The sequence below is a fragment of the Moschus berezovskii genome, chromosome 3, assembly GCF_049115385.1.
Source record: "Moschus berezovskii isolate FMDL1 chromosome 3, NW_MosBer_1.0, whole genome shotgun sequence".
NCBI lineage: Eukaryota > Metazoa > Chordata > Mammalia > Artiodactyla > Moschidae > Moschus > Moschus berezovskii.
Genome location: NC_142462.1, coordinates 79854179 through 79876548, shown reverse-complemented (window position 1 = coordinate 79876548; position 22370 = coordinate 79854179). Strand labels below are relative to the sequence as shown.

At 39.1% G+C, this 22370-nt stretch overlaps 1 protein-coding gene across 1 annotated transcript in view; it reads right to left on the bottom strand.

The window, feature by feature from the left end:
- The window catches only part of SPMIP4 (sperm microtubule inner protein 4), a 40329-nt gene that overhangs the window by 16291 nt on the left and 1668 nt on the right, over nt 1-22370 (bottom strand). Inside the window, exons 2-4 of the mRNA XM_055421001.2 lie at nt 13845-14021; nt 8406-8477; nt 6262-6291 (exon numbers count right to left, since the gene is read on the bottom strand). Of these exons, the coding sequence (XP_055276976.2) occupies nt 6262-6291; nt 8406-8477; nt 13845-14021 (279 nt within the window). The remainder of the gene's footprint in view (nt 1-6261; nt 6292-8405; nt 8478-13844; nt 14022-22370) is intronic.

Below are 22370 nucleotides of genomic sequence, written 5' to 3'. Positions count from 1 at the left end.
AAATGCTGGAGAGGGTGTGGAGAAAAGGGAACCCTCTTACACTGTTGGTGGGAATGCAAACTAGTACAGCCACTACAGAGAACAGTGTGGAGATTCCTTAAAAAACTGGAAATAGAACTGCCATATGACCCAGCAATCCCACAGCTGGGCATACACACCGAGGAAACCAGAATTAAAAGAGACATGTGTACCTCAATGTTCATCGCAACACTGTTTATAATAGCCAGGACAAGGAAGCAACCTAGATGTCCATCTACAGACGAATGGATTAGAAAGCTGTGGTACATATACATGATGGAATATTACTCAGCCATTAAAAAGAATACATTTGAATCAGTTCTAACGAGGTGGATGAAACTGGAGCCTATTATAAAGAAGGAAGTGGGCCAGAAAGAAAAACACCAATACAGTATACTAATGCATATATATGGAATTTAGAAAGATGGTAACGATAACCCTGTATACAAGACAGCAAAAGAGACACAGATGTATAGAACAGTCTTTTGGACTCTGTGGGAGAGGGCGAGGGTGGGATGATTTGGAAGAATGGCACTGAAACATGTATATTATCATGTGTGAAACGAATTGCCAGTCCAGGTTTGATGCATGAGACAGGGTGCTCAGGGCTGGTGCAATAAGATGACCCAGAGGGATGGGATGGGGAGGGAGGTGGGAGAGGGGTTCAGGATGGGGAACATGTGTACACCCGTGGCAGATTCATATCAATGTATGGCAAAACCACTACAATATTGTAAAGTAATTAGCCTCCAATTAAAATAAATAAATTTATATTAGAAAAAATAAACAAAAAAAATTGTAGTGAATTCTTTATCAGTGCATATATTTTGCTACTGATATAAAAATATGAAGTGGAAGATATATGAATTTTGTAGTTTTTGCAACACTGCAGGAAGAATTTCTAGTTGCTTTCTATTCCTGCATCTTATTTTTAGAGAGTCCCCGTATTTCACTTTATGGAATCCTTTTAGGCATTCAATTTCAACGGGCAAAATGATCCCTTACCATCTTGGACTCAACCAGGCCATCTGTTTCTTTAAGCAATCAATCAACAAAATATACTGCCTGTTTATCTACACAGTGTACACAGTACTGTTTAGAAATCAAAAAACCAAAAATAGCTTGTATACTGAATGAAAAAAAAACCCAAACAATTTAAAAAGACAACAGGGATACAATTTTCTTCTCATTTGAAGAACAAGCAGAGTTCTTGAACTAGCAGAGGTTTAAAAAAAACTGTGTGAGAGTTATCTAAATTAGAGGAGAATCAAAATTAGGAAGTCCAAGGAACAGAGAAGTGTTATATATAAGTAGAAAATACAATTTTAAAAAAGACTGAAATCTTCATCTTGAATTTCTAGTCTTCAGAACTGTGAGACTGTAAATTTGTTTGCTTTCTTTTTTCCCCAGCAAATATAACCAGATAATTCAGACCTCCAACAGAGCGTATGCAAACTGAATAGAAAACACGCTCCAGGAGTACAGGTGCCCTGGGCTTTTATGGGAGAAGAGCTTAAGGAAAGGGTTTGAAAGTTGAACTGCATTTCTAGTGCTCACAGTGAGAACTCACAGAATTATGGCAAAGCTGTGTGATGTCTGTATTTACCAGGGCGAAATAAATGTATAGGTTATGCCACAAATGTTTATGTGAAAGTCTTATTACTGAAATTTTTCTAACACTATTTTCCATCTAAGTATTGGCAGGATTTATATAATAGCTTTTGCAAGTTCCTATGGATGGTATGACTATGAAAGAATGAGAATAATTTCTATAAGCAACATTTTAAAGTGTCTCATTGCTTTTGCATCATAGGATATTTTTCAGTAGCAGTCATTTTTGGTTAGTTTAGCCATCTGTTCTTGTCACCCTGATGCAAACCTGTACTGAATTCAGCAGCCTTGGCATCTTGGTAGGCTCTCTGAAATACCTCATAGCTTAAGATTCTTAATAAGTTTCTGGTCTCTTACAGACACCACAAGAAGTTAAGGTTGATTTGTAAGAGAAAAAGCCTAGACTTTAGGCATAAGTCATTTCTGAGTCCAGTCAGCTATTTTTGTTTTTGTGTAAAGTGATTGGTTTTCTTGCCCTTGTGGCAGGCTCTCCCACTTGAACACACTTTTGAATTTGGTATAGCATTATTTTATTGCTCGGAGAAGGCAATGGCACCCCACTCCAGTACTGTTGCCTGGAAAATCCCATGAACAGAGTAGCCTGGTAGGCTGCAGTCCATGGGGTCGTGAAGAGTCAGACACGACTGAGCGACTTCACTTTCACTTTTCACTTTCATGCATTGGAGAAGGAAATGGCAACCCACTCCAGTGTTCTTGCCTGGAGAATCCCAGGGACAGGGGAGCCTGGTGGGCTGCCGTCTATGGGGTCACACAGAGTCGGACACGACTGAAGCGACTTAGCAGCAGCAGCAGCATTTTATTGCTAGCCACTGAACACTTTTCCAGTTTATAAATGCCACATCATCTACTGGACAGCTTGGAACAAGGTATAACGTCATCAACTCTTTGATGACAGGAGAACACAGAATCAGGACATTCCTGGATTCCAGCCAACTGATATCCCTGGGAATCACAAAGACACTGAAGTAGTGACTGCTCTTTCACTGAAGCAATACTGGTTGTACTTCATTTTATATGCTATGCAATGATTTTCATTTCTTCTAGATAAATATTTCCAGTGTCTGCTTCAGTGGTTCTATAGTGAACTGTGCCCCCTTTGTAAGAGGAATAATTTCTTACCATTGTGCTTGAAAATAAGTGAGCATTTAAAGTTTGAGCAAATAAAGCAGGAACAAACATGTTTGTGCTCATGGAGAGTGTCTAGTCTGCTTGAGTCAGGAAAGGCTGGAATTTCCTGTAGGCTAGTAAGACCTACGATCTAAGGGAGGGGTTTGTTCAAGGCACATGCAAAGCCTTGAGGGCTTGGCCGTTCACCTTCAGGTAGAGCACTCAGGAAGCAGGACCTGGGGATGAGAAACAGAGAGATCCTAGGGACAGTGAGGAATGAATGAGAAAGGCTGGGCTTCTAATAGTGTCCAACAGCCAGGAGACCTGAGTCATACAACATAGCGGGAAGAACGGTTAATGGAGTAAATTGAATGCAGTAATTGTTTTAGTGCTAATTAACTTTTCATGTATGTAACTTTTCTGGGTAGAAAATTCATTTTGATTCTCCTGGGTTCTTCCCAGGATGTGCCAGGTTGAGCTGAGGTGTAAGAACCAGTGGGAATGTGGAATTAGTGGGATTAAATTTGGAACTTCTGTTACCATTTCCCATGCACTTGATGTGGTTTAAGGAAATGTGGTTATGAATATTTCAAAAAATGGTCCTATCTGCTCCCTGTTCCTAGAAAATATCCCAGTAGGCAATCTTGGAAGGTCCTCAGACATTGTAACTGCTACATGAGTAGGAATTACACTCAGAGAACTTTGCCTTTAAATGTTAACTGCAATGATAATAAAACACATGCGAGGCCCTCTGCTAACTGCTTCATCTACATTCTTTCTGAGAGAATAATCTGCTGATAAGTATTTAGCTCCAGGTCAGAGACCAGGGCAAGATGACCCCATGTTTTACTAATTTAATATTGGTAAGAACTTCCTGAACAAAAATCATTACATTTCTTTTCATTATATCTTGTTTTTGTCACAGAGACACCAGAAAGCAGAGATTAACTTGTTAATTAAGGCCAAGAGTTTGTTTTTGTGCTGTGTGTGTATTCAGTTGTGTCCGATTCTTTGCAACCCTATGGACTGTAAATCACAAAAAAGAATCACAAGAATTCGATAAGCTTTTTCTTTCTGAGATTGGTCCTCTTAATAGAAAGTAAAATTGCAAAATGTGTATCTGTAGTTCTTAGGATCTTCTGGTTTTGGGTGTGGCCTGGAGTTTGGCTTTGTGTAGAAGGGGTAAAAGTGGGACTAGGAAGGCAGCGAGGGGCCCCCATGAATTATCATCACTCAGGATTAAGGCAAAACTTTTTTCCCTTCAGATTCTAATAATATATATTTTCTAGCAAACAGTATTAAGTTATATCCGGTAATGATTTAGAAAAATGTTTTTTACTTTTAAGACCTGAAAGCTGTGGACTCTGTGTTTCTTGAGTTGAGGTATATTATAGAATTTCATTTAATATCTTGTATATATGCTATTTTTGTTAGTTAAAAAATTGCAAATTATACCCTTAACTAAGTTTTCAAGTTGCAACCCATTCAAGTTTTGAGTACCAATGACCAGAATGTATATTTATTCCTTTAAACTAAGACTATGTAGAAAATAATTATATTCCTGTTATATTAAATGATTTATAAATATTACTTTTCATTTTGTGTCCATCAATAGAGAAGAAATAATAAGGAAAAGGCAGAATATCAAACACTCGCTTAACTACATACATATTTAAATAAAGGAATTCAGTTTCTCTTTGAATAATTCAATTAGAGGCAGGAGCTGTCTCTGGACTCAGTCTGCCCTGTTGAGCAGGTCTGCCAAGATTTTTATCAACACTACACAGCTCTTCCAAGGGGATGTTTGAGGAGCTGAGGTCAAAGGAAGAAGAGACTTTGGAACTCATCGGCCTATAAGGTCATCTGAGGAAAAAATAAAACCAACAAAAAAGGGCTTTACTTTTTGTTTTTCATGTTGCCACAAAGAGAATTTGGAAAGTCCAAAACAAAGGTCTTCATATAGTTGTTTTTTAAAAAAGAAAACCCCAACGAACCTAGACTTTACTTTTAATAGCCTTTTGAGCAGATCTTTGCTTTAACTGGAATGCAATTTTTTAAATGCCAGCTTAGTATTTCCAGTTAAGATTGATAGGAACTCCAACAGCATCAGGGACACCGAGTACTCGGACAGTGGATTCTAATAGCATTCTCCAGTAGAAGGAGCTGGGCTCCTTGGAGAAATAGCTGGTTCTAGATCTGGGGCAGGACATAAACAGGATGAGCCTGGAACATCTTGTACTCCAGAAGCATCCTGGAGCATCTTGTAATGCCAGAAAGTAAGGAAATGCTACAAGAAAAAGCCCCATGGTGATCAGTGATGAACTACTCGAAAACAAAGAAACAAACAGAAAAATAAACCAAAAGCCCTCATACATAATGCCCCCAACGATAGGGGTACGGGCATAGAAGCCAACTGAAAGAGCTCTTGTGGCCAATTTGAATGACAAAATAAAGTAGTACAGCATTGCTACTAAAGTATCAAGTACAAAATAAAATCCATGAGTCTATACCGGTTAAATAAGTGATTCAATAAATGAGGAGGAATAGACACATTTCCCTTACAAAACAATACCAAATAATTTATGCAGATACCCTGTCTTCAAGGAGGTGGAGTATAATTCCAGACTTTTAAGTGTGGGCTGCACATAGTGATTTTCTTCCAAAGAGTATGGGACGGGAAAAGGAGAAAAAAAGGTTAACTGCATACTGGGGGAACCTCATAAATACTACATCAGCTAGGTAATCAAGGTTACCATCAACAGTGATAAGTTATGCATTGGATAGGATGTGATGAAAATGACAGTTTACCTCTGTGGTCCTCCTCGCTAAGACATTCTATCTACTGCAATCTAATCATGAGGAAAACACCAGACAAATCCTGATTGGGGGACATTCCACAAAATACCTGACAGATAATCATCAAAACTATTGAGGTCATTTAAAGTATTTATTTTTATTTATTTGGCTGTGCCAGGTCTTAGCTGTAGCACATGGGATCTAGTTTTCCTGACCAGGGATTGAACCCTTTGCATTGGGGGCACCGAGTCTTAGCCACTGGACCACTAAGAAAGTCCCCTGAGGTAATTAAAAAAAAAAAAAAGGGAAGTCTGAGGAAATGTCAAAGCCAAAAGGAGCCTAAGGAGACATGACTACTAAAGGTACTGAGGAAATCTAAATAATACTAATGCACCCTATTGGCTCAATAATAGGGGAAACTGGGTATGAGGTAAATAGGAAATCTCTGTATTATTTTCCCAATAATTTTGTAAATATAAAATACTACTAAATTTAAAAGTCTACTTTAAAAAATTAGTCGGGAATATAATTGGGGGAAATCAGTAATGCTGTTATTTTGGACTTATATCAGCCTCTTCTCTTGCCTGATTAAAAAAAAAAAAAGAACTATGAAAGGTATAACTTGTCCTTACACTGTCTAAGACATATAGATGGCCAATATTTTTTTCTTGATTATAACAGGGAAGGAAAATATAGTTGTCTACTTACCCTACTGTTGAATTAGGTGGTTTGGGCAGCCTAGAATAAAAACAGGAAACAAATCCTAATTTATATTAAGGACTTTTAAAAGCTCACATTTCTATTAGCAACTTGCTTAAGAATAAAGAAGTATCCCATTTGCAAACTACAGAGTCTTTATGATGCTGATTGACTTTCTGGAACACTGAGTATTAACCAGACAGATACGATATTATCATATCTCAGTTGTCTGTTGGTCAATTTTTCCCATTATCCTTATTCTAACTTCAGCCCCACTCACCACTCGTTCTGCATTTCTAACTTATCCTAATGATAATAGAGCTTTAGTTCTTACTGACTTCACGCTCAGAGGCAGAGCACTGAAGTGCTCTGAGGTAGCCTGACACCATGCATGTGGTGCAATTACATGACCTAACGTGACCTTGAAGCAACTTAGCAGCAGCAGCAGCAACGTGACCTGAGTGTGGCCTGGTTGGAGAAAACATATAAGTACAGTGTGTGCTTTGCCCAGAATTGCTCACCTCTCATGAAAGTAAATGTTGCCCAGTTGCAGAGAGGCTAGAACAAAACTGAACAAGTTCTCAGAGGCATGCCTTTTCTGAATCACTTCACTATTAGAAGGTTGTATATTTACTAACTGCTCTGAGCTCTATGTGCCAAGAAATAACACTGCAGCCCAGGGACAAAGTCCACACGAGAGAAGGACTGTCATCAACTTTGATTGGATTTCAGCAATTAGTTTCAGCCTATACAAATATTTCTGAAATATTTCAGTTATGAAAAATGAACAGAATGCTATCAGTCAATAGTAAAGGCAGTAAAATTGAATATACTGTTTACTTTTTTATATGTTCCTCTATTTAGAAAGTGGTACATAAGCCACATAATTTTATCAGTCTATAATGTATTGTAAACACACAATCCACATGCACTTTAAAAGGTTTATATCTTTATTTGGACTCTAAGTCTGTCGTAACTAAAAAAAAAAAGCATGCCTTCCAGTTAAACTTCTGGTTGAGTAGGGGACGGAAGGCAAGAAGAATCTATGAGATTGAGAGGTACCAGATTGACTATTATATGAAACATTAAATCAGCATTTAAGATTTTTCTCATTTAGCTGATTTTGACAAGTACTTACCTAAAGTTAATTTGATTCAACATGGAAAAAACTGTGTGTGTGTATGTGTATAACTGAAATCACTTTGCTATACACTTGAAACTAATACAACATGGTAAATGAACAATACTTCAATAAAAAAACAAAATGGAAAAATAAGAATAAAAATTTTTAAAGAAAAGTTTTAAAAATTCAAAGTTTGAAAGGATAAAATGAAAATAAAAAATGCTCAGAGACACGAATTCCTTGACCTGAACCTATCCAAGATTTTACTGCCACTCTCTACTTTTCAGTTTATTAATCCCAAAGGGAAAAAGGCCTAGCAACCACAAATTTCATAACTTTTTGGCTCCCTCTTGTGGCCGAACTCTATATTAACTTATTATCCATAAACAGAATAATAGTATTTTCATTTTTTACGTCAGTGCTGTCAGTGTTTTATTTTTATCTGAAAATTACAAAGTAGGCCTTTGTAATATATACAACAAACTATTTCAATGAGCAAAAAATAATATACTAGAAAATAATTCCTCTAAGCAAAGAGTAAATTAAATATTCTTTATCCAAAAGATAAACTTAGTAATTTTATTAAGAGTTATTTGTAGATTGTCATAACAAACCACTTTCATAAAATTCTGATTAAAATTTTTATTGAGGGCACTGGGGCTTTTTCTATGACCCTCTTAAGAAATGTAACAGATTCTTATTAGATTGAATAGCAAAGTCAAAGGCAGGGAAATGGGTCAAGAGGACCTGTATGAATCTTTTTGAACATTACTATTCCATCTTTCCAATTTTTTTTTTGTTTAAATGCAACAAACTATTAGTAAGTTTTAGTCTATTTATTTTATTCTTGTTCTTTTGGTCTTGGTTTCTATAATCAATGATCTCTATTTAAAAAAAGGAAGACTTTTGTTTTTCTAGAAGTTCCCTAGACTTGAGGAAAATTTGGGGACTTTTAAAGTTTTGCATATAACTCATTTCCACTTAAAAATATTATTTGATTTCACATAAGGAAAAGAAACCTCAAACTTACAAAGAATCATTTCCGTAGATGTCACTTTTTTTGTTCTGTGACAAATAATAAAATTGTTCAATAGGAAACTTTCTGAAAAGAAAGAAAAGATTAAAATGAACATCTTTTTAATAGCAGTGTAATGGTGAGATAGTAAAAGATAAATAGACAAATACAACCATGTATACGTGGTAATTCAGTATATGAAAAGATGACATTTTAAATCAGTGGGAAAAGGCTTATTTTTTAATAAACAATACAGGAAAAATTCACTAGCCATTTGGAAAAAGGATTTCAACTTCATACTATTCAAAGAGATAATTTCAGATGGATTAAAAATCTAAGGAATTGGTGAAAAGCATACAAATATTAAAAAAAAATAGGAATATGTTTTTTTCTTGGTGGTAGGGAAAACATTTTAAATAGGATTTTTAAAAACTCAAAATTCAAAAGGAAATTTGATAACATCAAATGAAAAATTTTTGAAAAGGACTTCCCTGGTGGCTCAGTGTAAAGAATCCGTCTGTCAATGCAGGTGATATGGGTTCGAGTCCTAATCTGGGAAGATCCCACATACTGAGGAGCAACTAAGCCCATGCACCCCAGCTACTTAGCCTGTGCTCTAGAGTCTAGGAGTTGCAATTACTGAGCCTATATGCTGCAACTACTGAAGCCTGCATGCCCTAGAGCCTGTGTTCCAAAACAAGAGTGTGTATGTGTTAGCTGCTCAGTTGTGTCCAACTCTTTGCGATCCCATGGACTACAGCACACCAGGCTCCTTTGTCCATGGAATTCTTTGCAACAAGAGAAGCCACTGCAATGAGAAGCCCATGTACCACAACTGGAAAGTAGTTCCCACTTGTCAAATCTAGAAATAAGTCTGTGCAGCACAGCCAGCACAGCCAAAAATAAATAAATAGAAAAAAAATTTTTTTAAAGATAAGGAGAATATATTAAAAAAATTTAAGACAAGACAGTATAAAAAAGCTCAAATAAAAAATTAGAAAAAAATATTCATAATAGATACATATAGGGTTAATATCCAGAACATAAAGAACCAGTAAGAATATACAGCTAAAAGACAAGCAATAAAAATGAGCAAAGAGTAAGAACAGAAAGGAAATATAAATGGTCAAAAATAAGGAAACAAATGTAAGAAAAAAGTACTCAGTCTAATCAGAGAAATGCATTCTGATAATCAAGATAAACTTTTTAATCTTTAGATAGGCAAAAATTATACAGTTTGATAATGTTAGTACAGTTGGCTAAGAATATGGCAAAATGGATACTTTTAGATACTACTCTGGGAATATAAAGCATTTGGGGGCTAAAATTAAAAATAATTCATATATTGTGATCCATAACTTCTACTTAGAATTTTCCCTGGAGAAATATTTGTGTATTGAGTTTAAGGAAGCCTGTATAAAGATATTCATACATTTAGTTAATATGGGGCTTCCCTGGTGGCTCAGAGGTTAAAGCGTCCGCCTCCAATGCGGGAGACCCGGGTTCGATCCCTGGGTCGGGAAGATCCCCTGGAGAAGGAAACGGTAACCCACTCCAGTATTCTTGCCTGGAGAATCCCATGGACGGAGAAGCCTGGTAGGCTACAGTCCACGGGGTCGCATAGAGTCGGACATGACTGAGTGACGGAACGGAAAGAAGAAAATACAAGAATAGCTAAATAATTTAATACATCCATACTGTGGAACACTATGAGAAATTTAAAGAATCAGATGTATCCATATTTACAATCTTTAGATTGCAGTTTTAGGTTCATGGCAAGGTTGAGAGATTTGAAGGTAGAGAGATTATCAAACACCCTTTAATTCACACATGTTTAGCCTCCCCCATTATCAACATCTCTCACAAGAGTGGTACATTTGCTAGGATTGATGAACTTCCACTGACACATCATTATCACCTGAAGTCCATAGTTACCGCAGCCTTCATTCTTGGCACTTGTGATATTTTAATATATACTGTAGTGTTGAACTCAGTATCTTTTGAACACCCATTATACATCTCATCTACCCAATGTAGACTCCAAAATACTCGCTTTCTCAGTCTTTGAGATTGGTCCTAGAGTGTGAGGGTTATTCTTACCCCACAAGAATGCTCACCAACAGAATCTCACAATTGAGGATGTTCTCAATTAGGTAGATATTCTGTGGGTATCTGTCAGGCTTTCTCCAGTCACTCGGTGCTTTCTCAGTGGCTTCATAAACTAAATTATTACAGGGGCAGGAACAGAAGTTCTCATGTATGAACTCAGCAACAGAAAACTCCCCTTCATCAAAACTGGCCTGGCTACATTTGAGTTTACCAGCAGAAGTTACCAATCCTAAGTAATTCATAGAGAAAAATCTCCCTGGGTGTACTAGTCACCCACCTGGTGGGTGGTTGATTACATTAGACCCCTGCATCATGAAAGATGACTTATCCTCACAGGAACCTCTAACTAAGGATTTCCCTTTCCTCCTCACTACATTGCTGCCAGGTACATCATCAATGGAATGTAACTGAATGCCTTATTCACTACATGACATCTTAAACAGTATTACTCTTGACTAAGGAACTCAACTTATCACAAAATGAAATAGTCACTGGTTGAACTGAAAAGATTCACCGGCCTTGTCATATTTACAGAATGCTATAATAGCCTATTGATGATTCAGCCATGGCTCAGTGTTGTCGTAAAGAGTGTGGCACATGCTCTGAACTGGTGACCAATCAATACTTTCCCCTGTAGCCAGAATGCATGGTCTAAAAAGTACGGGGGGGAAGTGGGAGTTATGCCCCCTCACTGTTTTCATTACACTTGAGAAAATTTTTACTTCCTCCCCAGCCACCTTGAGCTTTGCTCATTTAGAGGTTAAGGGAGAAATGCTGCCAGCAGACAACATAACAATGGTCCCACTGGACTGGAAGCTGAACGGATGATGTAATCTGGGGCTCCTTATGACTCTGGAGAAAACAGGCAAGAAAGAGTTATTCCAAGTAGGCTGGGATGATAGATCCTAAATGTGAAGGGCAAGACGATTGCCGCTATACCATGCTGGGGAAAAGGAGTGTTTCTAGAACCAGGAGTATCTTTTAGACACCGAATCCCAGGGACGGCGGAGCCTGGTTGGCTGCCGTCTATGGGGTCACACAGAGTCGGACACGACTGAAGCGACTTAGCAGCAGCAACATAGCTCCCAGGAGCCTGGTGGGCTTCCGTCTATGGGGTCACACAGAGTCGGACACGACTGAAGTGACTTAGCAGCAGCAGGAGCAACATAGCTCCCAGTGGCATAAAATTCATAGAATAGTGTAGCAGCTGCACAAGGCAGAACTGCTAACAGCTTAGTTTTGTTTTTTAAGATTTATTTCTTTCTTTCGTGGTGTTGGGTCTTTGTTATTGTGCAGGGCTACTCTCTGGTTGTGGTATGCAGGCTTCTCATTGCAGTGACTTTTCTTATCTCAGAGTACAGACACTTGGGCATGTGGGCTTCAGTAGTTGGGCTCCCAGGCTCTAGAGCACAGGCTCAGTTGTTGTGGCCCATGGGCTTAGTTCCTCCTTGTCATATGAGATCTTCCCTGATCAGGGATCAAACCCGTGTCTCCTGCGCTGGCAGGCAGATTCTTTACCACTGAGCCACCAGGGAAGCCCCAAGGGAAGCTTAGATCTTTCAGGAACAAAATTTGGGGTTGCCCCACCAGGTAAAGGCTTCCCTTGTGGCTCAGACAGTGAAAAAATCTCTCTGTAACACAGGAGACCTGGGTTCGATCCCTGGGTCAGGAAAATCCCCTGGAAAGGCCATGGCAACCCACTCCAGTATTCTGGCCTGGAGAATTCCATGGACAGAGGAGCCTGGTGGGCTACAGTCTGTGGGATCACAAAGAGTCAGACATGGTTGAGCGACTAACACACACACACACATACACACACACACACACACACACACCAGGTAATAAATTCCTACAGGCTGAGGGCAAGAGAACTTGAAATATTTTTAAGAGATAAATATGATAATGATAACATTTAAATGATAAAAATGATAACATTCAACACAAAAGGGTGTGACAAGAACTGAATATATTAACCAGCATTTCTGAGTCAGGAGTGATTGACATTCTAATTGGAACAAATATTTCCTTTCCCAAGTATCCTAGGGCTACATTCCATAAGACACTAAGACTTCCTCCTCATAAGAAGCTAGTCTTTTGCTTTCTTTTTACACACTATAATTCTGAATGTACTTCTAAGTCTTTTAGAATATTGTACATTTTTTTAATATACAAATTCTGGGGACCAGAACTATAAATTCCATGAGGAGCTATACCTTAATCTCAAAATGCTTGCTATATTCAAATGACTGAATAAATGAATAGCTGGAACGAGCAAATGAATGAACAGATGAAAAGAATGTGGACTATGGAGTTAAATAAGCCCAGATTCAAATCCCCATTCTGAAACTTCATATTGTCTGACCCAAGGAAAGGTACTGAACCTCTTGGGTCTCTATTGTAAAACCAGGATAACAATTTCCACTTTACAAAGATATTAAAAATCTATATTATATTAGAAAGTAAGTTCCACGAGAGTAGGGGCTTAAACAAATCTGTTGAATGAATTAATGAACTTGAGGTCCTGTCTTCAATGTGTCAATATTTGCATCTTTCCAACTGGACTTTTCATTTGTCTGCTTTGTATTACTTTACTGAGGCTTTCATAAGGCTACCACATGTCCCTATTGGTACTGTTTTCCTCTCTAGCTGTGGCCTATTTATTTATTTTCACTGCTTTAGAATAAAAAACTAGTTAGCTAGATTGTTAGTAAACTAGGTAGCCAGGATTGTTAGATAAAAGAGTAAGCGGGCTCTGTGTGGAGAAGCTTCAATGGATTTTGTTTTGAGTAAATTTCATACTTAGTAGTTAATGTGACTTTTAATTTACTGCTCAGATTTTGTGTGTGTGTGCTTTATCTTCAGTTTTAACTGGCCTTTGAATAAATTTGCTGAAAGGGTAACTTTAAGACATAAATGATGATTGAAATATTATAATACTTGAAAACAATGCCCATTGGATTCTAATGACTATAGATGGTTAAAAAAAGTAGAATTCAAAAATCAACAACATTTGTAGAAATTAGGCCATCTATTTGCTCAAGCCAAAAAAATTAATCTCTCTCAGGAATGTTACTTAGTTTTAGATAAAATATGATTAGCAAGGGAATTAGATTAATCAAAATTTCTGATCACATACTTAAACATCTCTAAGGAGAGCAAAGGTATTTATAACATATTTTTTACTGACTTCACAGTTAGAAATTATATAATTAATGATCGCATCTGTATCTTTTCATAAATAATAAAAGTTTAGAAGTAGATTTAAGTTAACAAAGGACTCACAATAGAAATACAGAAAACTGAATTAACAATGACCTCTACGTGAGGGACTGAAAGTTTATTTACCTTGGCCAGATTTCTCCACCAAATCCATAATGCTGATGTCCTTTGCCCATGACTCTAGGAGGTTCACATTTCGGCCTGTGTTCCTCAGGGAGCGAAACGGGTATCATCCCTCCATATTCCCTTTCAGCGCCCCATGGAAGCCTACATCGTTGGAGTGACTGTCTTAATTTCTGATACCTGCATAAAAAGAGAGATTTTTGAAATATTAATGGGTTCAGAGTGGAATGCTATGGTCTGAATGTTTGTGTCCTTCCTGCCCCCAAATTTATGTATTTAAATCCTAATGTCCAATGTGGTGATATAAAAAGGTGGGATCTTCAGGAAGTGACTAGGTCAGGAGGAGCCATCATGAATGGGACTAATGCTCGTGTAAGAGAGATTCCAGAGAGCTTGTCAGCACTTCTACAATGCAGAAGTGAGCTAGAGTGAGAAGGACCTTGTTAGAAATACAAATTCTCAGGCTCCATCCCAGATCCAGGAATCAGAATTAGGGGGTGCAGTCAGGTGTTGAGCCCTATAATCTGTTTTTCTTTAATTTATTTTTTAATTGGAGTAAAATTGCTTTACCATGCTGCATTGGTTTCTGCCATACAACAGTGTGAATCAGTCACAATTGGCCTCCCTCTCCTCTCCACATCCCACCCCTTTAAGCTGTAATCTGTTTTAAACAAGCCCTCCAGATGATTCCTTTGCATGCTAAGCTTTAGAAGTACTGTCCTATTCAACAAATTACCTTCCATAGAAAATAGTTCTCCAATTGTTCCACCCTTTACAACTATACCATTCAGTAGGTTGAAGACATGGAAATTTCCTAAATTGGCTGGAAAGGCTAGTCTCATCTTAAAAACTGGTAGTTCAGATGACTTTCTCTGCTCTTTCTCAACAAGGGAGTGAAGGACAAGGACACATATTCACTGTTGTAAAAATGCTTCACAGGAAATACTCAGTGGATGTCTGTGAAATGAATTGCATGCCTGAGCGAATGAAAAAGGCCAAAGAGACTGATTTGTTTCCTGGACTGCTATTTATGACACAATATGAAAACTTTAGGCTAGGGAGAAGCCCTCAAAAAACTCTTAATCTGGCTAAAGACCTGTGTCCTAATTAGGAAGGATTTCATGTCTTCCAGGTTCCACTAGTGGCAGTGAATTATTTAGACTAACCATCCCACTAAAAATAAAATGCTGCAAAAAGAGCTTTGGGGTTGGTGACCATGTGGAGATGGCGGTGGGGGGAGAGTGGGGCCCTCAGACTTTATGGAAGTTCAGTACCCCAATCCATATACTTTGCCCTATGTACCTCTTCCACCTGGCTGTTCTTAAGTTATATCCTCTTATAATAAAGTAGTGATCTGTCACCAAGAAATGAAGAGCACAATGTTCTAGAGAACAAAGAACAATGATTCATCACAGTTTCCACAGCACAACAAAGAGGACAGGTCACTGCAGACAAAAGACTCTGGCACACTCACCATGGAATCCCCAGGATATGGCACTGTGCCTTGCAAATATATGCTCAATGAATACTTACTGACTAGGTGGTTTCCTTGAGAGCAGACAATGACATGATAATTTTAGAAAGGGGACCCATTGAACTTTGGGTCAAATTTTCTGGGAGAAGTTGAATTCTATTTTTATTTGACTGCTTCAATTTTCCTTGAGCAAACAACACAAAATGTTGAAAAGAAAAGCATCTTCTTAAAAGCAACTCATTGTTAACAAGACAGAAAGAGATACCAGGGTTCCATAAGGGGGGAAATAGGAATCTGGAAAGGTAAACAAGCATAGAAGCCATTTTTGCTCTTCAGTTCAGTTCAGTTCAGTTCAGTCGCTCAGTCGTGTCCAACTCTTTGCAACCCCATGAATCACAGCATGCCAGGCCTCCCTGTCCATCACCAACTCCCGGAGTTCACTCAAACCCATGTCCATCGAGCTGGTGATGCCATCCAGCCATCTCATTCTCTGTCGTCCCTGTCTCCTCCGGCCCCCAATCACTCCCATCATCAGAGTCTTTTCCAGTGAGTCAGCTCGTCCCAGCTCTTAAGGCAGTGCTAATTCTGGCAGATTTCATTTTTGCTTTAAGGACATTGCAGAGGGAGAAGCACAGAAATCAGCCGGGTGAGGAATCTAAAGGAAGCCATCCTGTCCGTAAACTGAGACCCTAAAAGACTGCCCTCTCATGTTAAAGGTGAGTCAGGAAAAACCAGCTCTTTCATTTTCTCCCCGAATTTGCACTTGCCCATGACTTGAACTTGAATTTAAGTGGTCATAGATAGATAGAATACCCCCTATTCATATATATGCAAGACCAACAGGATCCCCTTGTGGAGGAAGGATTCTGGGGTGAATCACTGTCTAGGATGAGTTCTAAAGGATGAGTAGGACTTTTCTGGGTGCAAGAGAGGGGGGACTCTAAGCAGGGGCAATATCATGGAAGAAGGCCTAGAGGGTTGAAAGGTTATGGAATTGGAAATTCCTGACAGTGTTGGCTCCAGAATCCTTCTTGGGGAAGACTTGCTTGTTTGATCAAGTATTTTGTTAGGCCACTTGGAGAAGAGAGAGAGACTCTGCAAGTACAGGTGCTGATAAGGACTCAAGCAATCCAAGATTTATTAAGCTGCTCAGCAATGGGAGGGATTTGGTGTTTCACTCTTGAGAGAGGAAGATGAGGGGAAAGGGAAGTAGAGGGAGAGGAAGAAAAGAGGCCAGCAGGATGCGAAGGGATCACAGTGAGTGAAAAGCCATTGGGGGAACTCTGATGGTAGCTGGGATAAAGAACTTTTAAATACAGAAGCTATGGCTTATAAGGGACTTTTAGTTATATATCATATGGTATGATGTGATTCTTCCTTCAGACCCTTACCTGATCAGTGAAATTTACCAGGCTCACAAACACTCTGTGGATGAGGTCTTTGGAGGAAACTAAAAAATAACTGTTTCACATCAGGTCAAAATGTTGTTGAACAGAAGCAGGATACATGGAGCCGGGTACCCAAAGTCAGTTACGGCCATCCCCACCCCATCCTGGGAATTTCGGTACATTTTGAGGAAGGCTTTGGGTTACGAGAATGTATGAAATAAAGATTTGAGTGGCGCTTAGCTGAATCTTAAGAGTTGAAAAGACAGCTGAATTTTGGACTGTATCAGAAGAGCTGATGCAGAATATTGAAATTTGAGGCACAGCAGAGAAGAGCTGCTTGAGACGGGAAGCAAGGGTAACACCCTGCATGATCTCATGGGCCCTCTGGATGATACCTTCTGAGCAACGTGGACCCACTTAGAAACACGGGAAGGGAACTCAGAGATACAGATGTGGACAGTGGAACCGCTTTCTTCTCTGCACCCCCCTGCACAAATTTGCTGAAAGAAGAGCTAACACCTGGGACTGTCATACATGGAATGTATTATCTCAAAGTCACTACATAGGGGTTGGCAAACTATGACCCACAGGCCAAATCTAACCTACTGCTTTTTGTAAGTAAAATTTTATTGGAATACAGCCATGACCATTCATTTGTATACCGCTATTGTCTATGGCTGTTTTCCTGCTGCAACAGCAGAGCTGAGTAGTTTGACAGAGACTGAAAGTTAAAAAAGTGAAAGTGTTAGTTGCTCAGTCATGTCTGACTCTTTTCAACCCGTGGACTGGAGCCTGCCAGGCTCCTCTGTTCATGGAATTCTCTAAGCAAGCCAGGGTCTCCAGCATTGTAGGCAGATTCCTTACCATCTGAGCCACCAGAGAAGCCCTTGACAGAGACTACAGAGCCTTAAATATTTACTATCTGGTCCTTTAAGGAAGAAGTCTACCACCCCCTGCACCAGCTAGTCAAGGAGAATCTAGTGATTTGGGGTACTGGAGAAGGGATGCAGGTATTCCGTTCTCAGACCTCTGAGGTATGATCTATGACTATAATCAATAGACACAGTGTGGGGGCATGACAAGTGAAAAATATTTAAATACATTTGATTAATGGCAACCTAAGCTTTAATATCTAAGTTTTTAAAAGTTACATTTAAATTAGATGAGTCAATTTCTCAGCATCTGACCCTCATATATTACACTAGCCTAGGAAGATGAGCCAGTAGAATATGTTAATCAATCATCTGGGTTGGCATTCATCTAAAACCAGTAAGTTGCAGGAAACCATTTAAAATAAAAGGCAAAGCATAAAGAAGTCATGTTTCTCTTTCACTGTAGTGTCTCATATCCCTAACCCTTAGCTTTAATATTAACAGAATTTATAGAAAGTACTAATTAAATGAAATATTAAAGTTTCAGTATTAAATAATTTTATAGCTTAAATAATACATGTCTCCTAAGCAAATAACAATAAATTATTAGTGCTAAAATCTGTAGCCACATAAAATTAATGTTTACTTGTTTAAGAGAAAGATATGTTCCCTACAGATGAACCAATATCTTCCTTTGGAGTCACTTTACAAGATTTTGATTTGGGGGACTGAATTTAGCCAATAATGACTGGAAGGCATGATTAAAGGAAAGGCTAGAACAAACATGCTTATTTTTTGACAGGACGCTAACAGTTAAAAACAAAACAACAAACAAACCCCCAAACCTCAGGAAGCAGAAAGCAGTGGGATGAACACAGAAATAAAATGGAACTTGTAATTAAATCTTAAGCAATTCTCAAGACACTTTCTTAATTGATATTTATCTTCCTAACGGACTAGGAAGGAGATGTCAGCTGAATGGAAAAAGGAGGTAGGCATCTGTGATTTTGAGTATCTGTACCTGCCACTGTTAAATTTGCAATGGAAAAAACACAAAAGAATGCCACTTACTTATTAATATTTTTTAAGGAGATTAAGTGATTATACATAATAGTGACTAATATAATTGTCCCAAAACATACTAGTGAAGAAAGTAACTGATGTACAAAGATTAACTAACTTGCCCTTGGTCACTCGGTAAGCCAGACCACAGTCCTGGTTTTCATGTTGTTTTCAGTGCTTTCTGCTAGCCCAGTGATTCTCAAAACAAATTGAAAAACTACTAAAAATGCAGATCCCCTAGATCCAACCCAGACCCAGTGAGTCAGAGTATCTACAGACAGAGCTTGAGTGCAGGCTAAGACACTTTAGTGGCGTCCGACTCCTTGCGACCCTTTGGACTGTAGCTTGCTGGGCTCCTCTGTCCATGAGAGTCTCTGGACAAGACTACTGGAGTGGGTTGCTGGGTTCCCATTTCCTTCTGCAGGGGATCTTCCTGACTCAGGGATCAAACCCTTGTCTACTGCATCTCCTGCATTGCAGGTGGATTCTTTACTGCTGAGCCATTGGGGAAGCCCAAAGACAGAGCTTGGGAATCTGTATTTTCAGAACACTTGTCATGTTATTTTGATGTGTCCAGTTACCCGACTAGTGGTGGGTAACAACTGAATTAGACTGTGCTGCCTATTCTGGAAAGAAAAAAAAATAGGTGGATGAGAGGAAACAACTTTTCAGCTCTGTTTAAATTGCCGAGTTAGTTCAAAATATGTTATAATATTTAAAAAGCCATCCCTTTAAGTACAGCTACACTTAGAAAATTAAGCTGCTGAGAGCTAATACATTACGACTTGTATTCATCCTTACCATTATGAAGAGTAATCCCTAAAAGCCAGCAGGTTTTTGTTCTTCATTGTTTTGTTCTGCTTTTGAGATTCCTTGAGGTTTGAGTTGGGAGCCATATACCCTGAATCTGGTTTCGAAGAAGTAAGCCTCAGTGTGGATAAGGTAGAGTTACCAATGTTGCCCTGATGATACGTTCTAGAGAAGTTGAGGAATACTACTGAGAGAAAAGAGAACTTCTATTTCTGTAAGCTGCCCAGCTACTATTTAAAAGGGAGTTAAATGGGAGGGGGAGGTTCTGAGAATAGAGGATCATCCTGGTTTTCCCATTTGGGGACTAGGAAAGGAAAAACTTCACATGGAATAAAGTGAAAAGCAAATTTTATTTATTAGGAACTAGGAACATGGTTATACCTAGATACTGCTTCAAATAATACCTTATTATATTTATAGGTAATTGAGTATATGCTGTGTTTAATTTTGTAGTCAGTTAAAGAAACTATACACACAAAACATTAATGACCCAGATAACCACGATGGTGTGATCGCTCACGTAAAGCCAGACATCCTAGAGTGTGAAGTCAAGTGGGCCTTAGGAAGCATCACTACGAACAAAGCTAGTGGAGCTGATGGAATTCCAGCTGAGCTATTTCAAATCCTAAAAGATGATGCTGTGAAAGTGCTGCACTCAATATGCCAGCAAATTTGGAAAACAGCCATGGCCACAGGACTGAAAAAGGTCAGTTTTCATTCCAATCCCAAAGAAAGGCAATGCAAAAGAATGTTCAAACTACTGCACTATTTCATGCTAGGAAGGTAATTTTCAAAATTCTCCAAGTTAAGCTTCAACAGTACATGAACTGAGAACTCCCAGATGTTCAAGCTGGATTTAGAAAAGTCAGAAGAACCAGAGATCAAATTGCCAACATCCAGTGGATCATAGAAAAATCAAGAGAATTCCTGAAAAACATCTACTTCTGCTTCATTGACTATGCTAAAGCCTTTGACTGTGTGGATCACAACAAACTGTGGAAAATTCTGAAAAGATGGGGAAAGAAGACCATCTTAGCAGCCTCCTGCGAAACCAGTATGCAGGTCAAGAAGCAACAGTTAAAATCAGACATGGAACAATGGACTGGTTCCAAACTGGGAAAGGAGTACATCAAGGCTGTATATTTTCACCTTGTTATATGCAGAGTTGGAGAAGGCAATGGCAAGCCACTCCAGTACTCTTGCCTAGAAAATCCCATGGATGGAGGAGCCTGGTAGGCTGCAGTCCGTGGAGTCGCTAAGTGTCAACACGACTGAGCGACTTCACTTTCACTTTTCACTTTCACACACTGGAGAAGGAAATGGCAACCCACTCTGGTGTTCTTGCCTGGAGAATCCCAGGGACGGGGGAGCCTGGTGGGCTTCCGTCTATGGGGTCACACAGAGTCGGACACGACTGAAGTGACTTAGCAGCAGCAGCATACGCAGAGTACATCATGAGAAATGCCGGGCTGGATGAAACATAAGCTGGAATCAAGATTGCTGGGAGAAATATCAGTAATCTCAGATATGCAGATGACACCACCCTTGTGGCAGAAAGTGAAGAGGAACTAAAGAGCCTCTTGATAACGGTGAAAGAGGAAAATGAAAAAGCTGGCTTAAAACTCAATGTTCAGAAAACTAAGGTCATGGCATCTGGACCCATCACTTCATGGCAAACAGATGGGGAAACAATGGAAACAGTGACAGACTTTATTTTCTTGGGCTCCAAAATCACTGCAGATGGTGACTGCAGCCATGAAATTAAAAGATGCTTGCTCCTTGGAAGAAAAGTTATGACCAATCTGCTGCTGTTGCTGCTGCTAAGTTGCTTCAGTCGTGTCCGACTCTGTGTGACCCCATAGACTGGACAGCATATTAAAAAGCAGAGACATTGCTTTGCCAACAAAGGTCCATATAGTCAAAACTATGGTTTTTCCAGTAGTCACATATGGATGTAAGCGTTGGACCATCAGAAGGCTGAACATTGAAGAACTGATGCTTTTGAACTGTGGTGTTGGAGAAGACTCTGAGAGTCCCATGGACTGCAAGATCAAACCAGTCTCAATCCTAAAGGAAATCAATCCTGAATATTCATTGGAAGGACTGATGCTGAAGCTGAAGCTCCAATACTTTGGTCACCTGATGCAAAGAGCCTACTCATAGGAAAAAACTTGATGCTGGCAAAGACTGAAGGCAGGAGGAGAAGGGGACTACAGAGGATGAGATGGTTGGTTGGCTTCACCGACTCAATGGATATGAGTTTGAGCAAGCTCCAGGAGATCATGAAGGACAGGGAAGCCTGGTGTGCTGTAGTCCATGGGGTCTCAGAGTCAGACACGAATGAGTGACTGAAAAACAGCAATGAAAAGCAATATTTTATCTGACGTTTCTCTTAGATTTCAAGTCTGTTGAAGGGTTTTGGAGTCAATTACTAACCAAACCATAGGACCATTTAGGTAGAGGGTATCAACATGGAGAAAGCAAGAGAGTTCCAGAAAAACATCTATTTCTGCTTCATTGACTATGCCAAAGCCTTTGACTGTGTGGATCACAATCAACTGTGGAAAATTCTGAAAGAGATGGGACTACCAGACCACCTGACCTGCCTGTTGAGAAACCTGTATGCAGGTCAGGAAGCAATAGTCAGAACTGTACATGGAACAACAGACTGGTTCCAAATAGGAAAAGGAGTAAGTCAAGGCTGTATATTGTCACCTTGCTTATTTAACTTATATGCAGAGTACATCATGAGGAACGCTGGGCTGGAAGAAGCACAAACTGGAATCAAGATTGCCGGGAGAAATATCAATAACCTCAGATATGCAGATGACACCACCCTTATGGCAGAAAGTGAAGAGGAACTCAAAAGCCTCTTGATGAAAGTGAAAGAGGGGAGTGAAAAGGTTGGCTTGAAGCTCAACAT